Source organism: Dendropsophus ebraccatus, chromosome 14 (genome assembly GCF_027789765.1).
Source record: "Dendropsophus ebraccatus isolate aDenEbr1 chromosome 14, aDenEbr1.pat, whole genome shotgun sequence".
Lineage (NCBI taxonomy): Eukaryota > Metazoa > Chordata > Amphibia > Anura > Hylidae > Dendropsophus > Dendropsophus ebraccatus.
In genome coordinates, this window is record NC_091467.1 from 61,996,892 (window position 1) to 62,022,005 (window position 25,114).

Here is a 25,114-nt window from a genome sequence, read left to right on the forward strand (position 1 = left end):
TGATTGTGCAGCGCTCCTTTCTCTCCATGTTCGTATAATACAGGGTGTTGTTAGGGGGTGCACAATACTAAGATACTGTGTTATAAGGGAGTGAATACTAATACAGTGCACACCAGCAGGGCCTTTACCAAGTGAACCATAGAAGTGTTGTATCAGCTTTTAAAAATAGTCCTGTAACTATTTAGCTGTCATTTATAAGGAAATAAGTGAGTGCTATGGTGTGGACAAAGCATGGATACAGTGAGAATACAGCAAGGATGCAATCTGGGTATTCTGACTGGTTACAGTGTGAGTACAGCTTGGTTACAGTAAGCACTGCAGAATCTGGTGCTATACAAATAAATATTAATATTACAGTTTAGTTACATTGTGGGTACAGTCTGGTTACAGTGTAGTTACTTTGTGGGTACAGTTTGGTTACAGTGTAGTTACCTTGTGGGTACAGTCTGGTTACAGTGTAGTTACACTGGGGGTACCATTTGGTTACAGTCTGGTTACAGTGTAGGTACATCGTTGGTGTAGACTGGTTACAGTGTAATTACATTCTTGGTACAGGCTGGCTCCTGTGTGGGTACAGTGTAGTTACCTTATGAGTACAGTTTGGTTACAGTGTAGTTACATTGTGTGTATAGTCTGGTTACAGTGTAGTTACATTGTGTGTATAGTCTGGTTACAGTGTAGTTACATTGTGTGTATAGTCTGGTTACAGTGTAGTTACCTTGTGGGTCCATTTTGGGTATAGTGTAGTTACATTGTGAGTATAGTCTGGTTACAGTGTAGTTGAATAGGGGGCACAGTCTGGTTACAGTGTAATTACATTCTTGGTACAGTCTGGATCCTGTGTGGATACATTGTGGGTACAGTTTGGTTACAGTTTAGTTACATTGTGGGTACAGTCTGGTTACAGTGTAGTTACTTTGTGGGTACAGTTTGGTTACAGTGTAGTTACCTTGTGGCTACAGTTTGGATATAGTGTAGTTAAAGCATGTATATTTCTGGGTATAGCATGGATATATTGTGGATTCTTACTGGTTACAGTGTAGTTACATTGATGGTACAATCTAGTAACATTGTAGACAGAAACTAGTTATATTCTAGCTACATTGTGGTTATAATTTGGTTACAGTATAGTTAAATTGTAAGTGTAGTCTTGTTACATCGTGGTCACAGTCTGTTTACATTGTGGGTTCAGTCTAGTTACTTTTGTAGTTTCAGCATGTATAATTCTGGGTATAGTATAGATATATTGTGGATTGTGACAGGTTACAGTGTAGTTACACTGTGAGTACAGTTTGGTTACAGTGTAATTACACTTGGGTACAATATGGCTTCAGTGTAACTCGCTGTCAGTATAGTTTGGTTACAGTGTATTTACCTTGTGGGAACACTTTGATTACAGCATTTATCATTCAGGGTATAGTATAGATATATTGTGGATTCTGTTGGTTACAGTGTAGCTGCGTTGATGGTACAGTTTAAAAACATTGTAGACAGAAACTAGCTATATTATAGCCAAATTGTATGAATAGTCTGGTTACAGTATAGTTACATTGTGAGTATAGTCTTGTTACATTGTGGTCACAGTCTGTTTATAGTGTGTTTACATTGTGGGTACATTCTGGTTACACTGTAGTTACATCACAAGTACAGTCTGCTTATAGTGTAGTTACAGCATGTATAGTATGGATATATTGTGTATTCTAACTGGTTACACTGAGTATAGTCTTGTTACAGTGTAGTTACAACATGTGTGATTCTGGGTAGAAATGAGCGAATTTACAGTAGGAGCAAAGCACTTCATTCCTGTCTGCAGTCTGCTCATCTGGCTGCTCTGCTCCCTGCTGCTCCTCCCCGGGTGCTAGGAAAAGATGGATTCAGTCCTAGGAAACAGGGAGAAGTTTCCCAGGACTGGATCCATCTTTTTCCAGCACCTGGGGAGGAGCAGCACTGAGCGGAGCAGACTTTAAAGCCCGCAGCCTAATGAGCAGAATGCAGATAGGAACGAAGCACTTCGCTCTTAGTATAAATTAGCTCATCTCTATTTCTGGGTATAGCATGGATATACTGTGGATTCTGACTGGTTACAGTGTAGCTTTATTAATGGTATCATCAGGTAACATTGTGGACAGAAACTGGTTATATTATAGCTACATTGTGGGTACAGTTTGGTTACAGTATAGTTATAGTGTGGGTACAGTTTGGTTACAGTATAGTTATAGTGTGGGTACAGTTTGGTTACAGTATAGTTATAGTGTGGGTACAGTTTGGTTACAGTATAGTTATAGTGTGGGTACAGTTTGGTTACAGTATAGTTAGTGTGGGTACAGTTTGGTTACAGTATAGTTATAGTGTAGGTACAGTTTGGTTACAGTATAGTTATAGTGTAGGTACAGTTTGGTTACAGTATAGTTATAGTGTGGGTACAGTTTGGTTACAGTATAGTTATAGTGTGGGTACAGTTTGGTTACAGTATAGTTAGTGTGGGTACAGTTTGGTTACAGTATAGTTATAGTGGGTACAGTTTGGTTACAGTATAGTTATAGTGTAGGTACAGTTTGGTTACAGTATAGTTATAGTGTAGGTACAGTTTGGTTACAGTATAGTTATAGTGTGGGTACAGTTTGGTTACAGTATAGTTATAGTGTGGGTACAGTTTGGTTACAGTATAGTTATAGTGTGGGTACAGTTTGGTTACAGTATAGTTAGTGTGGGTACAGTTTGGTTACAGTATAGTTATAGTGGGTACAGTTTGGTTACAGTATAGTTATAGTGTGGGTACAGTTTGGTTACAGTATAGTTATAGTGTGGGTACAGTTTGGTTACAGTATAGTTAGTGTGGGTACAGTTTGGTTACAGTATAGTTATAGTGGGTACAGTTTGGTTACAGTATAGTTAGTGTAGGTACAGTTTGGTTACAGTATAGTTAACAGTGTGGGTACAGTTTGGTTACAGTATAGTTATAGTGTGGGTACAGTTTGGTTACAGTATAATTACAGTGTAGGTACAGTTTGGTTACAGTATAGTTACATTGTGGGTATAGGCTGGTTACAGTGTGGATACATGGGTACAAGCTTGCCCCTGTGAGGATACAATGTGGGTACAGTTTGATTACAGTTGTTAGTGTGTGTATACAGTAGTCCCTTAAAGTGAACTTGTTATTATAATGTTAAAAATGTAAATCAAGAGGGATGTGAAATTAAGCTGCAGCAGCTCCCTAGGACCTTTTTCTAGCCCTTGGCACTGCTCTTCCAGGATGGCCGCCCCCTCTCCCTGCTGCGACTCGCGCCCCCCCGGACGGTTACTGCTTCTCCCCATCGCTGTGGGACTCAACCCGCCGCTAGGGAGGAAGAGCCGGCTGGAGTAGGAGTTTGCGGGTGTCCAACCTCTGTGCCACCCGCCAATCTACATATCGGGCCCTGGCTTTTGTGTTATAAATACCGCCGTGGGTATATCCCATGACACGTGCCTCTATTCATTTCTGTGGAGCGACGGAAAGAGTGATCTACTTTTCCCCTAGATCACCCTATCCTGTGGATAGGTGAAAATGGCATGATGGTAAAAAAAAAAAAAAAAAATTGTAAAAAATGTGAATAGCAAACAAGTTTTATATGACATCTGCTATTGATTTACATTTTATGAGTTATGACCGCAAGCCTCCGCTTACAATATTTTCACAATATACAATGCAACATACAATGCCACAGATCTAATCTGCGATGTGTGAATGGCTAGATGATTCGGCCAATAAGTATGTAAAAGCCTGTATTACTGAAGTTCTTGCTCTGACTGTCTTTCTGGTTGCGCCTCTCTACAGTATAGTGCAGTACCACATGTTCTGTATTAAGGCCCTATTCCACGAGCCGACGGAGAGGAGAAAATGAGTGCTCGTTTGCTCCTCGGTCCCCACTCGCTGCCGCCACTGTTCCGCGCGGGTGAGTGCGGGGGGACTGCCCGGGTGATCACTAGATCGTCCAGGCAGCCCATAGCGCACACCGCCGCTCCTATTCCACGGAGCGACAGCAGCAGATCATTGCTGTATGAGTTGTTTGTTTTTCAACATGTTGAAAAACAAACAACTGCAATGATCTCGGCTGATCACTGCCTTCTATTCCACGGGACGATTATCAGCCGATAATCATTCCGTGGAATAGGGCCTTTACTCCTTTAGACATAAGGTGAGGCTGGCTCCATTTCACCCTTCTGAAACCCTGTGTGAACTGTACAGGACCCTGATAAAGCTCCTATCCTCCACATAGAAAGGGATTTGCAGCCTCCAGCAGCTCATTCTGACTGTTGTATATAAGGACTTTATCTATACCCTGCTTTCCTGAAAATAAGACAACGTTGATTTTTGCTTCCTAAGATGCGCTAGGTCTTATTTTCATGGGATGTCTTATTTTTCCATGAAGGAGAAATCACATGTCACATGCACAGCAGGGACAGAGTATGGTATGGCAGCTTCCGGCCACCAGAGGGAGCTTGCCACAGCACACTCGTACAGCACAGCAGGGACAGCGTACGGTATGGCGATTTCCGGCCACCAGGGGGAGCTTGCCACAGCACACTCGTACAGCACAGCAGGGACAATGTACGGTATGGTTGCAGGCGATAGGACAAGGCAGACTGTGTGCAGCTGTACATCTGCCGATAGAGGACAAGAGGGTTGACTGTAGGCAAAGGGCCTGTTGATGTCTTGCTTGCACATGTACAAGTGGCGGCTGCGGAAGTGAACATCGAAGTTGGCGGCAGGTGACCGTCTTCCTTTTCCGCATGCAGCTGCTCTGCAAAGAACTGTAAAGATAGGGGACAATGGAGGCTAGCTAAAAGAATCTCAGCTGCATGCCCTGGAATGCTTCCTAACAAAAACCTTGCTAGGTCTGACTTTTGGGGGAGACCTTATATTTAGCAATTCAGCAAAACCTCTACTAGCTCTTATTTTCAGCAAAACAGGGCTGTGAAGTCCGTAAGCTGCAGCTTCAACTCTAACTCCAGAATTTTATCAGGCACCGATTCCTTCATAAATGGCCGGTCAGATACCAGGGGACGTATTTATCACACTGGTGTAAATCAGATTTGGCTCCGCAGCTTCTCCCTAATGTCCTACATGATCGTGGGGCGACATCTGAGGTAATAAGGAAAGATATAAAGCAGATTCCCCTGTGTGTGCAGTGGATGCAGCCAGTCTCCAGCCATGTCCTGAACTACTCACAACTAGACTAGATGGAACAGGTTGTCTTTTTTGCTGACAATCTTCTATGTTTCTAACTAAAATTCACCATGCAAAAAGAAACACTGCTAATAATGGCAGATCCCTGTGATATAGAGGTTAGCCATAGTGATATAAAGGGGTCAGCCGTAGGCCCAGATTTATCAGCTCTGTCAGCGTCCACGCTCCTGAATCATTTCGGCCCTACAGCAACTACCCGCTTTTCTGAGTGGGGCCGTGGCATCACTGGATCAGGAGCCCCGCGGGGGACCATGAGCCATGACATTAAACTACAGGGGCATGGGGACAGGTAAATAAGACTTCTTTATTATGTCCCCACCACCCCCTGCCTCCCTTTTCTGTTGGCCAGAATACCTCTTTAATATCTGCCTCTTTCTCCAACACACACACACACACACACACAGCCTGCTGCAGCCATAACACACACGCAGCCTGCTACAGCCATCACACACACACACACACACACACACACACACACACCCTGCTGCAGCCATAGCACACACACAGCTTGCTGCAGCAATAGCGCACATACACACAGCTGCAGCCATAGCACACTGAAGAAAAACCACACAATCCTCTCCCAGAGAGAAAACACCACATGGTGGACAGCACTACTTATGGTTTCTCCTCCTCCTCCTCTATATTACACAGGATATCTTCATATTACACTGCTGCTCATATATAAACATCCAGCATCCAGGAAGTGAACAGCACAGATCTCCCCTCCCCCCAATGGACTTTTCCAGCCCACAAAAAAGCTGCCAAATAGTGACCGCCAACTTTTTCCTGACCATCGTCATCTAATAGGGTCAGTGCTGTATTATATATGAAGGAAATGTTTCACCCTGTGTACCTAAATGTAGATACTGTGGTGTGACAGTCTGGTTACTGTGTAGTTATATTATGGATAGAAGCCAGACTAATTGTGGATACCGTATTGTAGCCTGCTGTTGTGTGGCTGTCCCTCCGCACAGTGGGCGCTGTGCTCCTCTCTGACGCGTCTCTTGAGATCTGCCTGTCTCCCCAAACTCTGCAGGTGTGATACCCCTCTAATAACTGTAACCAGGTCTAGACCCCTCATGACCCCTTAAGACTGGGACAATATTCATCCTTCCTTGTTCTTTATTTTTTTTTTATATATATTTTTTATATTGGTTAATCTTGCCAAATATTCAGGATTTCTTATGCTCTGGTTACTCTGAAAGCAGCACCTTGGTGCAGTCCCATTCAAGAGCTAGGCCATGCACTGTGCTCCAGTGCTGCATCACGTCGGGCCCCAGTCACCCTCAGCGCTGCATCACGTCGGGCCCCGGTCACCCTCAGCGCTGCATCACGTCGGGCCCCAGTCACCCTCAGCGCTGCATCACGTCGGGCCCCGGTCACCCTCAGCGCTGCATCACGTCGGGCCCCGGTCACCCTCAGCGCTGCATCACGTCGGGCCCCGGTCACCCTCAGCGCTGCATCACGTCGGGCCCCGGTCACCCTCAGCGCTGCATCACGTCGGGCCCCGGTCACCCTCAGCGCTGCATCACGTCGGGCCCCGGTCACCCTCAGCGCTGCATCACGTCGGGCCCCGGTCACCCTCAGCGCTGCATCACGTCGGGCCCCGGTCACCCTCAGCGCTGCATCACGTCGGGCCCCGGTCACCCTCAGCGCTGCATCACGTCGGGCCCCGGTCACCCTCAGCGCTGCATCACGTCGGGCCCCGGTCACCCTCAGCGCTGCATCACGTCGGGCCCCGGTCACCCTCAGCGCTGCATCACGTCGGGCCCCGGTCACCCTCAGCGCTGCATCACGTCGGGCCCCGGTCACCCTCAGCGCTGCATCACGTCGGGCCCCGGTCACCCTCAGCGCTGCATCACGTCGGGCCCCGGTCACCCTCAGCGCTGCATCACGTCGGGCCCCGGTCACCCTCAGCGCTGCATCACGTCGGGCCCCGGTCACCCTCAGCGCTGCATCACGTCGGGCCCCGGTCACCCTCAGCGCTGCACTCACTATTCTGCTCTTACATCATGACTAGTGGTGTGTTTACACAAAGAGATTTATCTGACAGATCCTTGAAGCCAACAGGTAATAAAGGAAAGACTGAGATGTCTCCTCTTATCAAATCCATTCCTGGCTTTGGCTTAAAAAATCTGTCAGATAAATCTGTCTGTTCACCTCCAGAGCTGCACTCACTATTCTGCTGTTACATCATGTCTTAGGGCCCTATTCCAGCGGACGATTATTGTTTGCATAATCGTTAACGATTAACAATCTCAAACGACTGCTATTGCGAAAGACCTGAGAACGTTCACTCATTTCCATGGAACGATAATCGTTACTTATGATCGTAATTGCGATTGTTTTCTCTTCGCTATTTATTCGCTATTGCGTTCGTATCTATTGCGAACAACCGAACGATGTCTTATTCAATGTGAACGTTTTGCGAACGAGCAACGATAAAAATAGGTCCAGGTCTTATAAAGCGATCAACGATTTCTCGTTCGGTCGTTAATCGTTAACTGCATTTCAACCGAACGATTATCGTTTAGATTCGAACGATTTAACGATAATCTGAACGATAATCGTCCTGTGGATAAGGGCCATTAGGGTCCTATTACACAGAGCAATTTTTAACGACTAATGATAAACGATCGCAAACAGGATTGTTTACCGTTAACCTGAAATCGTTCACCATATTATACAGAACGATTATCGTTAGTTACAATCGTTACTACGATTTTTATTGCGATTGTTACTATGATCGTTTATTCCTTCTGATCCCAGCATAACAATGAACAATGTGCAATTACACTGAATGATTAGTGAACAAGTGCGAAACTTAAGTGAACGAATGTGAAATTACAGCGAACGATTAGCGATAATTTTCGGTTTAGATCTAAATTAACGATCAACGACACAAAAAAAACATTTTTCGATCGTTACCTGCAGTTACCTTGAATGATTATTGTTTAAATACGAACGATATAAAGATTTTTCGCACAATAATTGTCCCGTGTAATAGGGCCCTTAGGCTCCGTTCACCTACAGAGCTGCACTCACTATACTGCTGTTATTAGAGATGAGTGAACCTTGTCCAAACCTTAACTCTTGACAATCCAATAAAACATGGAATAAGGCTTAGGGCTGTATTCATGTTAGTGTTAGGGCTGTATCCAACTTCTTCAGCCGCCTGTAATCAGATGCCAAGAGTTTGGATGAGGTTCATATCTAGTTACATCAGAATAGTGAGTGCAGCTCTGGAGGATGAGACCTGCCCTGTATCCGTTTTGTGCATTTTTTGAAGTATAATATGCTGCGGAGAATTCTGTTGTGCAGCACTGTCAGTGATGCTATAATGCCCTTTGCTGTGTTGCATTGTGGGCGATGTAGTGCTTTTCTCCACCTGGGGTTCACTGTGTACACAATAATCTCAGCAAATGCCAAACTGGCAGAACTGTGATTGCAGCTCTAGATGTGACTATAGTAAGTAAAGGATCTGCCCCTGCCTGGCTGCTGTGTGTGATTTATCATGTTCTCTGTAGAGGAGGATGGATGTCGTTGTGTGACACGTAACCGGCAGCGGCTCCACATCGTCCAGCTACAGCCCTGACCTCAGCCGACCTGGCACAGAGACTGTGCTAATCATATCCTCCTGGTTAGACTGGTGTGTCCTCACCCATCACTGCCAGCACTGATTGTAAGCTCCTGGGCCCAGTGCTTAATGTACTTGGTGTCACTGATACAATGTCATAGCGTCAGGACACCAGAATCCACACACCTTATACTACAGGAACAGCTATTCATCTATTACTGCTGACAACCAGCCTGTATATCATGTGTTAGAGGTAGTCACAGCCCCGCCTCCTGTGTGACATCACTGAGATATACATTGTTGTGTCCCCCCTGCAGGAGTCCTGTCTCTGAGTCATGGCAGACAGAAGACTGGCTCATCCCTGTGAACAAGCATGTGACTCGTTCCGGCGTCTGGACTACGAGGGGGCCGTGAAGCATTGCACAGAATGTCTGCTGTCCCTCAGCCACTACAAGAGCTCCCCGGCCTACTCCACCCAGATCAACCGCATCAAGATCGAGAGCCTGCTGTACCGCATCGCCTCATTCCTACAGCTGGTCAGTACAAACTCCAGGGGGTGGCGGGACCCTCATGGTATAAACCTAGTCCCCCGCTGCCCTCCCATCTTATCCTAGTTGACTGCCATGAATCCCCCTTCCACACCCTATGGCCTTAAAGCCAATTCCATCCCTGAACCCCAATATACAGATATCCTATAGAGCAGCTGAAATATCCCAGTACCCCTTGCTGGTGCAGTGTCTGCAAAGACTATCATCTGATGAGTTGCATTCTGGGAAGTGTCATCTATTCATCGTTTAGCAGTAAGCTACAAGTCCCCCTGCTTAGGAAGTAGCAGAATAGTGAATGCGACTATATGGGCCTATGGATTCTTATATGTGCTCACCTTCTGTCTGTTGTAGAAAAACTATGATCAGGCGGATGAAGACTGCAAGCTGGGTAAGTGCTGATCTCCTCTGCTGTATAGCAGCTCAGTCCTCCACAATGTCATGTCAGCCGACTCTGGTGCTGCAGGCTGTGGACCCTCAAGGCTGGGCCCTGCCTGTACCTGTCTGATCTAAGTCTCTCTGTCTGCACCTGAGCTGGTGACCCGGGAGATGACGCTCTTCTCCTGTCTCTTCAGTGCTGGGGCCCGGCCGCTCGCAGTTGGACGCCTCTGCCCATGCTGCACTCTGCTACTTACACCTGGAGGGGAGACTGCAGATCGTGTCCAGTGTATTGTCTAAGACTCTGATCGGAGAGCCGCTGGTAAGATGGGGGTCTGTTGGTGGTAGTGGTGGTGTCGGGGCTCTGACAGGTTGGGCCGACTGTCTGCTTTCCATGTATCTCCATCTCTCTTGATATCTGTCTCTCTGGAAATCTTTATATCTTTCTCTCTAGATATCTTTCTCTGTGTGTATGTTTCTCTCTCTCCGGATATCTCTGTCCCTCTTTCTGGATAGCTTCTGCCCCCCCTCTCTCTGGATAGCTTCTGCCCCCCTCTCTCTGGATAGCTTCTTCCCCCCTCTCTCTCTCTGGATAGCTTTTGCCCCCCCCCCCCCCTCTCTGGAAAGCTTCTGCCCCCCCCTCAATCTGGATAGCTTCTGCCCCCCTCTCTCTGGATAGCTTCTGCCCCCCCTCTCTCTGGATAGCTTCTGCCCCCCCTCTCTCTGGATAGCTTCTGCCCCCCCCCTCTCTCTGGATAGCTTCTGCCCCCCCCCTCTCTGGATAGCTTCTGCCCCCCCCCCCTCTCTGGATAGCTTCTGCCCCCCCCCCTCTCTGGATAGCTTCTGCCCCCCTTCTGGATAGCTTCTGCCCCCCCCCCCCCTCTCTGGATAGCTTCTGCCCCCCCCTCTCTGGATAGCTTCTGCCCCCCTTTCTCTTGATAGCTTCTGCCCCCCCCCCCCTCTCTCTGGATAGCTTCTGCCCCCCCCCTCTCTGGATAGCTTCTGCCCCCCTTTCTCTTGATAGCTTCTGCCCCCCCCTCTCTCTGGATAGCTTCTGCCCCCCCCCTCCCCTCTCTCTGGATAGCTTCTCCCCCCCCCCACTCCCCTCTCTCTGGATAGCTTCTGCTCCCCCCCTCTCTCTGGATAGCTTCTGCGCTCCCCCCCCTCTCTCTGAATAGCTTCTGCGCTCCCCCCCCTCTCTCTGAATAGCTTCTGCCCCCCCCCCCCGCCTCTCTCTGGATAGCTTCTGCCCCCCCCCCCCGCCTTCTCTCTGGATAGCTTCTGCCCCCCCCCCCCCCCCCGCCTTCTCTCTGGATAGCTTCTGCCTCCCCCCCCCCCTCTCTCTGGATAGCTTCTGCCCCCCCCCTCCCCTCTCTGGATAGCTTCTGCCTCCCCCCCCCCCCCCTCTCTCTGGATAGCTTCTGCCCCCCCCTCCCCTCTCTGGATAGCTTCTGCCCCCCCCCCCGCCTTCTCTCTGGATAGCTTCTGCCTCCCCCCCCCCTCTCTGGATAGCTTCTCCCCCCCCCCTCTCTCTGGATAGCTTCTGTTCCCCCCCCCTCTCTCTGGATAGCTTCTGCCTCCCCCCCCCTCTCTGGATAGCTTCTCCCCCCCCCCCCCCTCCTCTCTCTCTGGATAGCTTCTGTTCCCCCCCTCTCTCTGGATAGCTTCTGCCCCCCCTCTCTCTGGATAGCATCTGCCTATCTCTCAATATGTCTTTCTTTCTAGATATGTCTCCCTCTACATATCTCTGCCTCTTTCTCTCTCTAGACATGTCTTTTTCTAGAAATTCCTCTCTCTATATATCCCAGTCTTTCTCCTTGTCTCTTTTTCTAGTTATCTCTATGTTTAACTCTAATATCTCTGTATTTCTTCCCTTCACTTTATTTCCCTCGATATTGCACGCTCTCAGTGTCCCCCACAATATTGCTCTCTCTTTCTTTCTCTCTCTAACTCTCTCTCTATTGGTCTTTCTCTTAGTAGAGTGCTGTCTTTTTCGTTATCAGGTGCTCTGTATCATGGTTTCTCTTTTTCTCTCTTGATGTCCATCTCTATCACTCTTTGGCTACATTCACACATCTGTTGTTCTTTCCGCAATTGCGGACAGAACATAGGACCAATGGTATTCAATGGCTCCGTTCACACGTCCGTTGCTAAGCTAATGAAGCGGCAATGTAGTGCTCTGTGAAGCACGGACCATTACAGATGCACATTGGTAGTGTGGGCCACGGGCTGCACTACGGGTGTGTGAATGTAGCCTTTCTCTACCATGCGTTCTTTCTTTTGCACTCTGGTTCCCTCAATATCACTTTTTTCTATTGATCTTTCTCTCTATCCCTCTTGATATTATTCGCGCAATTTCGCTCTCAATATCATGCTGTCTCTTTCTCAGTACCATGCTCTCTAAATATCTTACACTTTCTTTCAATGTTGTGTTCTTTTTCTAGATATCGCTCACGGTATCTAGATCTCCTTTTTTCTCTCTATATCGCACTCTCAATATTTGTGGGTCGGCCTTTTTGAAGAAAAACTAATTTGAATTGCTGTTGGGGGGCAGAGAGTCAGTCCTTTGTGGCCTAGAGCATCCCTGTCCTAGGCCTGCGACGCCGCTCTCACCGCCTCTATCCAGCACAGGGGCATGCTGAAAGTGAAGGGAGGCGAGAAGGAGGTGCCATAGGCCTATGGCAGAGATGCTCTAGGTTGCCCCAGATTTAAGTTTTTTTTCTTCAAAATACCGGCGCCAGGAGAAAGACCAACCCCTGGACACTCGCACTTTCTAGACATTGATCTCTAGATGTTGCTCTTTGTCTTAATATTGCAGTCACGAGATATGTTCTCTCTGGACTCTGCTTTCTCTCAGTATTGCGCTCAATATCACTTTCTCTAGAAATTGCTTTCTCGATACGACCTTCTCTATCGCTTTCTCTCAATATGGCTTTTATTCTAAAGCTATCCCTCTCCATCTTGCTATCTCTGGCTCTAGATATTGCTTTCATGTTCGATGTCACCCGTAATCTGAATATCCCTCTTATTCTATAGCTAGCATGCTCTCTTTAGACGCCGTTTTCTATCTCTGAGTATCACCGTCTCTCTATCAATTGTTTTAGATATTGCTATCTGTAGATAATACTTTCTTTTTCAATGTCACCTGCTCTTTTTGATATTGCTCCCTCTATAGACCTAATGTTCTCTCCCTCTCTCGATATTGGTGTCTCTCTCTTCCTTATTTCCTCAAGATATGATCTCCCAGATATCGCTTTCTCTCTTTCTCAGTATCGCTGTCACTCATTTTCTATATCTCTCCCTAGACATCACTTTCACTCGATACCATTTTCTTCTCTCTATTGCTCTCACATTTTCTCTAGATATCGCACACTTTTCCCTCTCAATTTCAGTCTTTTTTTATACTGAGTTCTCTATAGATACCGCTGTCTCTCATTCTGCCAATGTTGCTCGCTCTTTATTTCCCAATATCTCCATTTCTCTCTTGATATCCTCTTTTCTCCCCGCTCATTTAATATCCTTTTTTTTTTTTTTTTTTAATTTTGGGTTTAATTAATTTTATAAACATTAACAACATCAATGGGCGCCTGATGGGGCACAAGAAAATTTAATGTCATCTTGACCTAATTAGAGAGAATGAGAACTAAAGCAAATGTACCACTAGGTACATTACTTTGGGATTTTTACATTGGCACAGGGACGCGGTCCCGTGGCGCGGTCCTTTTTTGAACCGTAAACGGCACAGGTCTATCTCGAGCACCGGCCGGGCATGAAGCACTGGGGGTGGGCCCGTCGGCCCCCAGTAGGACGAAACCCCCTCCTCTCTGTGCCGTGACTCCATTAGAATCAATAGAGCCACGTCGCAGAGGGGAGATCGTCACACTGGGGGTCAACAGGCCCACCCCTAGTGCTTCATGCTGGGCCAGTGCTCGGGAATAGACCTGTGCCGTGTGTGGGAATCGGGCGGCGGTTCAAAAATGGACCGTAGCACCAGCATCCCAGCGCCCATCTATTCATGTAAAAAACAAAGAAAACAATTGCAAATGGGGCCGAGGCCTAACCAACGCGTAGCGTGTAATACATACTGTTACATAAATTAAGCTGAAGCTTGGACTATTTTTAAAGAGGAGGCCAACCTAAGAGGCAAATACATAATAAAATCCTTAGCCCATGTAGTATGTGTGAACACGCCGTTATAGTGTGTCATTGACCGTCCACAGAGGCCATGCTGGATGCAGTTGCATTGCTGTCTATGGTGTTTAGGGCTCCAGCGCTGACTGTGGTGTTGTACAGACGGGTGGGGGTGCCTGGGGTCATGTACGGGGTTCTCTTGACATTGTATCTCTTCTGCTCTAGAACGGTATGGTGACCAAGGATCTGTCACGGTTAAAGACTCTGCTGGCTGAGATGGAGGTAAGGGCAGCGCAGACGCTTTGCCTTATGGTGTGTCAGGTGACCTGTGGGAGGAGCTATATCCACATTACCCAGTAGTGTAGTGAGCCCCCCAGTTGGGAATCTGTGATTTATAGAATAGAGTACAGTTTGTAGTGACATCTTAATTCTGCGAATAAGGGGACAATCTTTGGATCCCTGGAGCCCCTTCATATCCTATAACATTTCAGTAATCCAGCACTTCTAGAGCAGATTATCACACAGGGCAGACTTCAGAGGTTCTAGGCACTAGAGGAAAGTGTAGCATCCATTCTGATGACATCATTGTCTCCTCTCATGTTTGCAGAATGTCGCCAGCTCCGTTCGCTCTGGTTTTCCCGTGGAGGATTTGGAAGACGGTAAGACATCTATTCTGCATCCAGCGACTGGCATGGCAGACAGTAAAGCACGCCTGTATTCACGTATATGACGTATCACATGGGGAAAGGCATTTATGCTGGAGGTCAGATGAGTCTTCACACCCATCTAGAAAGTGAAGGGAACCCCTGTGACATCACAACCTCTAACGGCTCTGGGTCCTAACATTAACTTCTGTTAATGTTATGGCTTGAAGGGGAAACTCTTTTATGATATTACATAGAAGGAGGCTGTGACATGGGGTTAGGGTCTCTCTGCATAGAAATCTTAGGTTGCTCAACCCCCAATATTAGGCTTGTCATTGTGTAATGTAGGTGGGATTGGATCCTGTGATGTCATAAGATTCACCGCTTCATGACTATAGACTCATCATGTGATGTTTTCTACTGTCCCTAGGTACACAGGATGGATGGCAGTTCCGGCCCCCGCCCCGGGGTGTTACTAGCAGTGAGGAGTACACACTATGTAAAAGGTGGGTCAGATGTCTGGACTCATGAAGTCATCAGAGTTTCCTGTGTCATAGTTATACTGTTAAAGGAGTTTTCCAAACTTGGAAAAACATGGCTGTTTTGTTCCAGAAATGGTACTTTCTTCCTCAGATTGGGGGCAGTTTTGCAGCTCTATTTCAGTTAAATTAATCGAGATGACTTGTAATACCACATACGGCCTGAGGACAGGAGTGGCACTGTTTCTACAAGAAAGTAGCTATGCTTTTTCTAATCCTGGATAACCCCATTAAATACATACAGTGATCTAAGGGACACAGATACTGTTCTTGTCAATAGGGGCCATATCCATCTGTATATAGTTATCAGCCTAGTGAAGCATGCTCTGTACAGGTATTAAACAAGCAGGGAATGCTGGAGGTTTTCAGCCCTAAGCGTCTGTTCACACGTACAGAACTCGCATCAAACTCGCATGAAAGTAGCTGCATTTTTTGTGGTGTTGAACTTGCCTGTGAAAATCATGTGAAAATCAAAACTCATACAGTATGTAACAGGATAAGTAATGTAATGTATGACTTTCACTGGACTGAATGAACTGATATAAGCAAATAAAGCGAGTGCAGCTCTGGAGTATATTACAGGATATAACTCAGGATCAGTACAGAATAAGTAATGAAATGTATGTACACAGTAACCCCACCAACAGAATAGTGAGTGCAGCTCTGGAGCATAATAAAGGATGTAACTCAGCATTAGTACAGGATAAATAATGTAATGTACACAGTGACCTCACTGGAGTATAATACAGGATGTAACTTAAGATCAGTAGAGAATCAGTCGTGCTGCTTTATCACTATATACTGGGTATACTTATATAATACACGCCTATTAACAGTTTCAATATCTTCCTTTCAGGTTTTTGGAGCAGGGGATATGTAGGTATGGAGCGCAGTGCACATCAGCACACTCCCAGGAGGAGCTGGAGGAATGGCAGAAACGATACGCTTCACGCCTCATCCGCCTCAAGCAGCAGAAGGAGAACACACAATGTTCAGGCAGTTACATGGAGTCCCTGATCGAGAAGTGGATGAATTCATTGTCGCCAGAGAGAGTGGTGAGAGTTACATTCAGGAAGGAACAGGGTCCCCAGCAGCAAAGAGGATGTCAGGAGAGGAGTGTGCTGATCCTTTAGGGGAGGTCACAGGGTGAGAGTTACATAGAGGAAGGAGCAGGGTCCCCAGCAGCACAGAGAATGTCAGGAGAGGTGTGCAGATCTTATAGGGGAGGCTCCAACTGTATAAGGAAGACGATGGCACTCACCAGCTACATGAATAGGTCCGGCTTTATTAGGCAAACATGGTGCAGGGGAGTAAGAAGTCAGGGGACCGGTTTCACGGCACAACGCCGCTTTGTCAAGCCCTGCTCGAGGGCTTGACAAAGCGGCGTTCTGCCGTGAAACCGGTCGCCTGACCACTTACTCCCCTGCACCATGTTTGCCTAATAAAGCCGGCCCTTTTCATGTAGCTGGTGAGTGCCATCGTCTTCCTTATACAGCTGGAGTTTGCACGTTTCTATTTTCTGATTGAGCACCACCTGGACTGAGTTTTGTTGGTGGTCCACCGGGACTTGTTACCATTGCGGGATCACAGCGGTGCCATCCATCTGTTTTCTTGCCTTGTTCTTATAGGGGAGGTCACAGGATGAGAGTTACATAAAGGAAGGAGCTGAGTCCTAGCAGCACAGAGGATGTCAGGAGAGGAGTGTGTGATCTTATAGGGGAGGTCATGAGGTGACTGAGAGAGGAGTAGCAGGGTCCCAGCAGCATAGAGGATGTCGGGTCAGGGCTGATGTCTAGCACTGTTATGGTGACGCCCCCTCTTGTTCCTTCTCAGCTCAGTGAGTGTGTGGATGGGGTACATGTGGAATACAGTCCAGACCTTTCTGTTACCGTCACCACCAAAAAATCTCAGCAGACGTGGACATTTCTCCTGACGTGTAAGGTAAGACATTCTCCTTACAGGTCTCGTGCAGTGTGGCCAATTTTTTTTTAGTGGGCTCCGCCTCCTCTTTTCCAGCTCAGCTGCCATTTTTCTTTTTACTCTGCAGCCGGCCAGGACGCTTCAGCGCGTGGCTCTGCTATACGACGCTCACAGACCTCACTTTAGTATTGTGGCAATATCAGCTGGAGACGGTAACACGCAGGTTCCTCAGGACGTGCCCGACAGCTGCCAGGAATGGGTTGGGGAGAAGATGTCTCAGAATGGCATCGACCATTGCTTGTACAAAGTCATCATCACCTTCACCACAGAGATATTCGGAACCTTCCGGCAGACCGTAGTGTTTGATTTTGGTGTGGAGCCGGTTCTGATGCAGAGGATTATGGTGGATGCTGCTTCCACAGAAGGTAATCCGGGTGCTGTAGTCTGGTCCAGTCACGTCCAGAGCTGCCCTCATATATCACTTGTTATGTGTAGGTACAGATATAGCCTCTACTAGTATAGTGGTGCTTTGGCTGGCAGAATTGTGAGTGCAGCTTTGGATGTGACCAGAGTAATGCAGTGTGAAGTAAATATTATAGGATCATTTGCCTGATCTATGTGATAATACACAGCACTACACATCTCAGCATCCTCCTTCTCTCTCTCAGATCTTGAATACTTGATGCACGCCCGTCAGCAGCTGCTCACCACCGCCAAGCGCTGGGACTCCATGTCCAAGACCATTGTGGAGTTTGAGCCCAACGAAACTACTGAACTGGAGAGGAGCCTCCTCAGCCGATACCAAATCCCCCTCTCCGCCGACCAGCTGTTTACACAGTCCGTCCTGGACAAGACCCTAACCAGGACCAACTACCAGTCCCGCCTGCACGACCTGCTGTATATCGAGGAGATCGCACAGTACAAGGAAGTCAGCAAGTAAGTGCATATGGTGTAGGTTCATGAGCGTTGTCTGCTCCATAGACTGCAGGTGATGGCTATTACCGCTGACAATTTTCATGAGTGCGCTTCTGTTAAAGGGGTTATCCAGCGCTACAAAAACATGGGCACTTCCCCCCCTACTGTTGTCCCCAGTTTGGGTGGGGTTTTGAAACTCAGTTCCATTGAAGTAAATGGAGCTTAATTGCAAACTGCACCTGAGCTGGAGACAACAGTAGGGGGAAAAGTGGCCATGTTTTTGTAGCGCTGGATAACCCCTTTAAAGGGGTTATCCAGCACTACAAAAACATGGCCACTTTCTTCCAGAGACGGCACCGCTCTTGTCTCCAGTTCGGCTGCAGGTTTTGTAACTCAGTTTCATTGAAGTGAATAGAGCTTAATTGCAAACCAAACCTGAGCTGGAGACAAGAGAGGTGCTGTGTCTGGCAGAAAGTGGCCATGTGTTTGTAGCACTGGATAAGTCTGCTAGAGATGAGCGAACCGGGTTCGGGTTTGAGTCGATCCGAACCCGAACTTTCGGCATTTGATTAGTGGCGGCTGCTGAACTTGGATAAAGCTCTAAGGTTGTCTGGGAAAACATGGATACAGCCAATGACTATTTCCATGTTTTCACACATATTCTTAGGGCTTTATCCTACTTCAGCAGCCACCGCTAATCAAATGCCGAAAGTTCGGGTTCGGATCGACTCGAGCATGCTCGAGGTTCGCTCATCTCTAAAGTCTGCTAATAGTCTGCCTCAGACCGGACTAGCCCAGTGCCTAGATCAAAGATCACTGCAATAGAGTAGTAGTAAAATGACTGAATGGGGGGGGAGAGTAGAAAAGATTTAATTTTTTTTATGTAAAAATAAAAAAACAATATCAGTACATTTTAAATCTCCTCCCTTTTTCAATTGAATTGACCCCTTCATGACCCATCCTAAAATGGCCTAAATAAAAAGGTAAATTTTCAGTTTTGCATTTAGCGGCTAGCCATAGCGCTTTCATGTAAGTAGGCATTCACTTGATATTCGCAATCTGTCCATAGCACATACGGTGTCCTGCAGAGTGGATCTCGGAGCTCCCCGCATCATGATTAATTATAGTGTTGGGAGCTCAGATACTATTTGAAAGTTTGCACTACTGTACTGACACAGCCGCATGATCGACTCACCAGGACACCGTCCGTGCTATTGACGGATTGCAGAGATCGTGTAAATGCCCCCTAAGGGCTTTTTCTCTCCCCCCCCAGAAACAAGTGTACGTTGTAATACTCTTTTTAATCTACCATAAACCGACCAAACCAAAAATATTTATGGGATGAAAATGGAAATAATTTAATTTAGTAACTTTTGGGGGGGAGGGGAGGGTGGGGGGGTACCCATGTCTGTATAATGCACTTTACTGTAAAACTTGTTATTTTTTGCTCCATGGTCTCTAGGTATTATTGGTAGCTTAGTCCTGTTTATCACTTTTTTATTAATGTAACAAAAAAATCTGCAATTCCGGGGTTGTTTCTTCTTTTCGTTTAAGCCATTCTCCGTACGGGAATAATATTGTTATATTTTATTAGATCGGAAAATTCCACATGGTACGATAGCACATATGTCTATTTAGTTGTTTTTACGTGTTTTATTTGTATAATGGGAAACGGTGTGATTTAAGCATTCATTTGGGGAAGCGCTATGTCATATTTTTTTTCAATGTTTGTGATCTTTTTTTTTTTTTATTTTTAATACACTTTTTAAAAATCCTCCTAGCGAACTATTACATGCAGTCATTAGATTGCCATCACTGGCCATTACTTTTCCATTGCATAGCGTTTATTAGTGTTATCTGTTATATGATCAGGGATCAGACTGCATGGAGGTAAGCAGTATACCTCCCGCAATCATGGAAATCCCAATTGGATCGTGAAACTCCTTTCACGTTTAAGGGGTTAACTACAGTTCGATTGCTGTGGCCTGTTAACAATGGTGAGGACGCTCTATAAAGTGAGTTTAGCTCCTGATATCTCTTCATAGATCCCCCATGGAACTTGACATTTAATGCCCTGTGTCAGGAGAAGGCGCAGGCCGCCCGAGAACTGCCTGAAAAACATGGATATAGCCTATGACTGTATCCAGGTTTTCCAGAACTTTCTAGGACTGTTTCTCCGGACACAGGGAGGTAAATGCCCAGTGTCGAGGTTAGGAGAAGGTTCTGAACTTGAACACTTTTATGAAGTTCGTTTAACGCTAGTCACAGGGTAAACACTCGGACGACGACCGATCAAAGCTTTTGACATGTCAAAATGTTTTTTCTTGACAGGTAATTTTTAAAAAATCTTGGGTATTACTGCAAATAACTATCATTATTAATATAGAATATAATTAATATTAAATTATTTATATAGAATATAGAACTAATTATATAGAGTGTGTATATATATGTATATATGTATATATCTCTTTTTACTGTGCACCACTAACATAGGATTGTTCATACTTCTGGCGATTGTCACAAACCTCCGTCTAAGTGTGGCTAATGCTGGGTTAGTGCTGTTAGGCTGTTTCCTGTTCATCTAAATATACATTGTGTCTGGTTATAATTGTATTGGCCTGACTAATGAAGACAATGTGTTAGTTTGACTGCGCGGTGATTGATGTATAAATGGTTTTTCACTGTACCTCACAGTAACATGAAGAACGTCATTACAAAGTACAATTGTCCCCTCTGTAGAGGTAGTAATAAAAGTTATAACTGAGCAGGTGAAGAGGTAAAACTAAAATGGAAATTCTCTTGGTTACCAAGGGGTTAAGTCCTTTTAGGTCACACCCTAGGGCCTTTTAGCGGTATCTCTGAGAGCTGGGTGACCCCCAGTATGGCGGCCAGTGCTGCCTCCACAGTGGTTGTTGGCGGCTTTCTCGTCAGCCTAGTTTTACATTGAAGGTTCCATGTTACAGTATGACAATTAACCTTTCAGAGTCCAGGAAAGCTGAGTGCCTGTTTAATCCTATTGTTGCTCTTCCTGTTATTCTGCATCAGCCCCTATCATCCTGATACTTGCCCGTAGGTGTAATCTGTTTTTGCAGTTCGTCCACCAGATGTCGCCAGAGGTCCTTGTAAATTATGATAGTCATGTGATAAGCACACTTTAAGATTAACCCTTCTAGAACCTATAAATCTTCCAAAAAGAAATAAAAAATAGAGTGCTGGAAGAATTGCCCTATTGGTGGTCATGAAACCCTCCATAACCCAGGGTCCTCAAAGTCAGTCGGCTGCCCCTCGGGGTGGGCGTGCTGTGGTGGAACCATGATTCTGCTCCTGGTGTAGGACTGTGCTGCGGCTCTATAGCATAGGGTCCATTAACCTGTTCCCCTCTCGCAGGTTTAACATCAAGGTTCAGCTGCAGCTGGTGGCGAGCTTTATGCTGACGGGCGTTTCTGGAGGAGCCAAATACGCCCAGAACGGGCAGCTTTTCGGACGCTTTAAACTCACTGAGACACTTTCTGAGGACACTCTGGCCGGCAGACTAGTGATGACCAAAGTCAACGCTGTGTACCTGCTGCCCGTCTCTAAGGAGAAGTCCGCACAGAGCCAAGGAAGCAAAGAGAAGGTGTACGAGGCAGTCATTGAGGAGAAGACCAAGGATTACATCTTCCTGAGAATATGCAAGGACTGCTGCGAGGAGCTGCGGCTGCGGGCCGACCGGGAGATGCAGGTGAGGATCCTGAGACTTACACCTCATGTACTGACCCTGATACAGAACATGGCATCCTCCAGAGCTGCACTCACTATTCTGCTGTTACGTTGTGTCTTATCCTCTGGTCACCTCCTCTCAGTATTCTGCTGTTACATCATGTCTCATCCTCCAGAGCTGCACTCACTATTCTGCTGTTACATCATGTCTCATCCTCCAGAGCTGCACTCACTATTCTGCTGTTACGTTGTGTTTTATCCTCTGGTTACCTCCAGATCTGCCCTCACTATTTTGCTGTAACATCATGTCTTATCCTTCAGTCACCTCCAGAGCTGCACTCACTATTCTGCTGTGTCTGCAGTCACCACCAGAGCCGCACTCTCTATTCTGCTGTTACATCATATCTTATCCTCCAGTCACCTCCAAAGCTGCCTTCACTATTCTGCTGCTACATTAGGTTTTATCCTCCAGTCACCTCCAGAGCAGCACTTGCTATTCTGCTGTTAAAGCATATGTTATTCTCCAGTCACCTCCAGAGCAGCACTCACTATTCTGCTGTAACATCATGCCTTATTATTGTATATATATCCATTGCATTGTTCCATGGCTGTCATCCCATAATGCAGACTGCCACGGTTCATTGTAGGAGGAAGATACATGGGATCTGAGGCCGCAGACCCTCACATCCCACTTTCCCATAGAAGAGTTGTAATTGCAGAGCTGGTTGTACCTCACAGTCTCCCAGGCAGGGGTCTTGTGAATGCAGCTCTGGAGGTCACTGGAGTTATAATATTATGTTGTTATATAGCACAGGACCTATACCCCCCCCCCCCCCAATCCCAGCTGACACATCATGTTGCCTTTCTTCTTGCAGGTGGAGCTCCAGTTCCAGCTGAACAGGCTGCCGCTTTGTGAGATGCACTACGCTCTGGACAGGGTACGGGATAATGGTATTCTCTTTCCGGACCTGAGTGCAACGCCCCCTATACCCTGGAGCCCCAACAGGTACCTCACCATCAGAGTGTCTCACCGCATACTTAGAGGGGTCTCTGGGAGCTAAGAGGTGGCCATGTTTGTGATGGGTGAGATCGGCACCTGTATATCCCCTGTGTGGGCTCTGTTCACACTGCGCTGCTTGTTGGCACGTGTCACAGTAGAGCTGGCAGGACTGGCTGCGGATCAGCGCAGATCAATCTCTGGACTCGCAAGCTGTACGGTGCAGGAATAGTCCTGGCGGGAGATGGCGGATGCAGCACTGAGCTACTCTATTGTCGGTGTAAACATCTTTGGCAGCAGAGTCCTGGGAACATAACAATGAATGGCTAATAGAGCGCAGGGCACACCACCCCTTCCATCATCCCTTCCACCGCCACAAATCTGCCATACTAATTACACTGAGGGGGGCGCCAGCGATAAAAATACCCAACCCAGAACCAGGCAGGAAGCTGGCAGTGTTGCAGGGTGGTGGAGGGGGCTGTAGGCACTTGTCTCTTCTGGTAGTGCGTGAGAGGAAGAACCTAGTGGGGGTAGAATGGTACGGGGGCAGAAATGGCTCACGGTGCAGTACAGGGGGAAGGAATGGCTTTCTTCTTGCCTCTCCACCTCTTTGTTACCCCATCATCTGTTGTTTTACCCCTCCCTCCGGGTTCTCTACCATCCATCCGCCCCTTCCTTACCCTTGCCCTCCCCTCTTACCTCTCCTCCCGTCGCTGCTGTTAAAGTGTTGCCTTCTTCTTCACAGACAGTGGGACGAGCTTTTAGATCCCCGACTGAACGCTAAGCAGAAAGAAGCCATCTTGGCGATCACCACACCGCTGTCTGTTCCGCTGCCCCCCATCCTGATCATTGGCCCCTATGGAACCGGCAAGACGTTCACCCTGGCTCAGGCTGTGAAGCACATCCTTAAACAGCAGGACACCAGGTACAGCGAACCCTACATGCTGGGATTTGTAGTTAATATGAAGTATGTACAATTACTGACGCTCTTTCTTTGGCAGGGTCCTCATTTGCACCCATTCTAATAGCGCTGCCGACCTCTACATCAAGGATTATTTACATCCATATGTTGAAACAGGGAATCCACAGGCCCGGCCGCTCAGGTATCCGAGCAGAGACCAATACTGCCCGTATCTTAAAGGGGTTTGGTTGCTTGTTACTATGTGTCTAGTCTGGATGTACAATGTATCCGTGGACTGACATGTCACATACAATGAAACACGTGATGTACCGTGGATACAGGTTTAACCAACCTCCTGACAGGATCTGTACGGATCTCCTCTGTTGTGTGTCCTTATTTACTGACAGCAAGTAGAGATTGAGAATGTTCTGGAGATGAGAAAGTTTTTCAGAAGGTTGCAGATATTTCTATTATACTGAGATGGAACTGTAAGAGAGGTCGAGCTCTGTGGGCCTGTGTAAAAATGCCCATACCCCGTGGGCCTGTGTGATAGTGGATGAGCATTATGGGCTTCTATTGGACAAATCCTTTGGTCCTATGCGTCTAATGATAGTCTTAGAGCCCTATGCAAGAGTGGATGAGCCCCATGGGCCCTTATAGTGGATGAATCCTATGGGTCTATGTGCTAGTCTGCAAGACGTATGGGCCTCTGGAAGAGTAGCTGAGCCCTATGTGCCGTATGTAATAGTGAGCGTGCCTTATGGGGCCTGTATGATAGTGTTAGAGCCCTATGTGAGAGTGAGCGTGCCTTATGGGGCCATAAGATAGTGGGCGAGCCCTATGGGCTTATGTAGTGGACAAATCCTATGGCTGGTGGTTCTATATGAGAGTGGTTTACCCTCTTGGTTTATATGAGAGTAATGATGCCCTTTGGGCCTATATGAGAGTAGTTGTGCCCTCTGGGCCTGCATCAGACTGACTAAACCCATGGGCCTATGTGAGAGTAATTATACCCTATGAGAAAGTAATGATGCACTCTGGGCCTATATGAGAGTAGTTGTGCCCTCTGGGCCTGTATGGGAGAGGTTGTGCCCTCTGGGGCTGTGTGAGAGGGGATGTGGCCTCTGGGGCTGTGTGAGAGGGGTTGTGCCTGCTGGCCTGGGTACGAGAGGCGTTGTTCCTTCTGGCCTGTAGGAGAGGGGTTGTGCCCTCTGGGCCTGTATGAGAGTAATAATGTCCTGTTGGGTCTATGTGAGAGTAATCGTGCCCTATAGGCTTGTGTGTGAGCCCAGGAGGACTATATGAGTGAAGTTGTCCCCTATAGGTGATTATACAGGGGGTAGCAGATGTGACCCCTAGTGGCTGCCTCATCCCACTTTGCTCTTTTGCTGTTTTCCAGGGTATATTTTAGAAACCGCTGGGTGAAGACGGTGCATCCGGTCGTGCACCAGTACTGTCTGATCTCCAACACCCATTCCACCTTCCAGATGCCTCAGAAGGAAGACGTAGTGCGGCACAGGGTTGTGGTGGTGACCCTCAGCACATCGCAGTATCTGTGCCAGCTAGATCTGGAGCCTGGTGAGTGCGGAGGCCCATGTGTATGGCTGGGAAGGTGTGTGTGGGGTCCTGTATACACTC

At 47.1% G+C, this 25,114-nt stretch overlaps 1 protein-coding gene across 1 annotated transcript in view; it reads left to right on the top strand.

Moving 5' to 3' along the window:
* Positions 1-25,114, top strand: part of HELZ (helicase with zinc finger) — a 36,011-nt gene that overhangs the window by 1,598 nt on the left and 9,299 nt on the right. The window contains exons 2-16 of the mRNA XM_069951896.1: positions 9,122-9,340; positions 9,704-9,740; positions 9,925-10,049; positions 14,084-14,140; positions 14,466-14,517; positions 14,933-15,008; positions 15,898-16,096; positions 16,875-16,982; positions 17,089-17,386; positions 17,630-17,897; positions 21,267-21,600; positions 22,454-22,584; positions 23,321-23,500; positions 23,577-23,678; positions 24,876-25,054. Of these exons, the coding sequence (XP_069807997.1) occupies positions 9,140-9,340; positions 9,704-9,740; positions 9,925-10,049; positions 14,084-14,140; positions 14,466-14,517; positions 14,933-15,008; positions 15,898-16,096; positions 16,875-16,982; positions 17,089-17,386; positions 17,630-17,897; positions 21,267-21,600; positions 22,454-22,584; positions 23,321-23,500; positions 23,577-23,678; positions 24,876-25,054 (2,347 nt within the window). The 5' untranslated portion in view covers positions 9,122-9,139. The remainder of the gene's footprint in view (positions 1-9,121; positions 9,341-9,703; positions 9,741-9,924; positions 10,050-14,083; positions 14,141-14,465; positions 14,518-14,932; positions 15,009-15,897; positions 16,097-16,874; positions 16,983-17,088; positions 17,387-17,629; positions 17,898-21,266; positions 21,601-22,453; positions 22,585-23,320; positions 23,501-23,576; positions 23,679-24,875; positions 25,055-25,114) is intronic.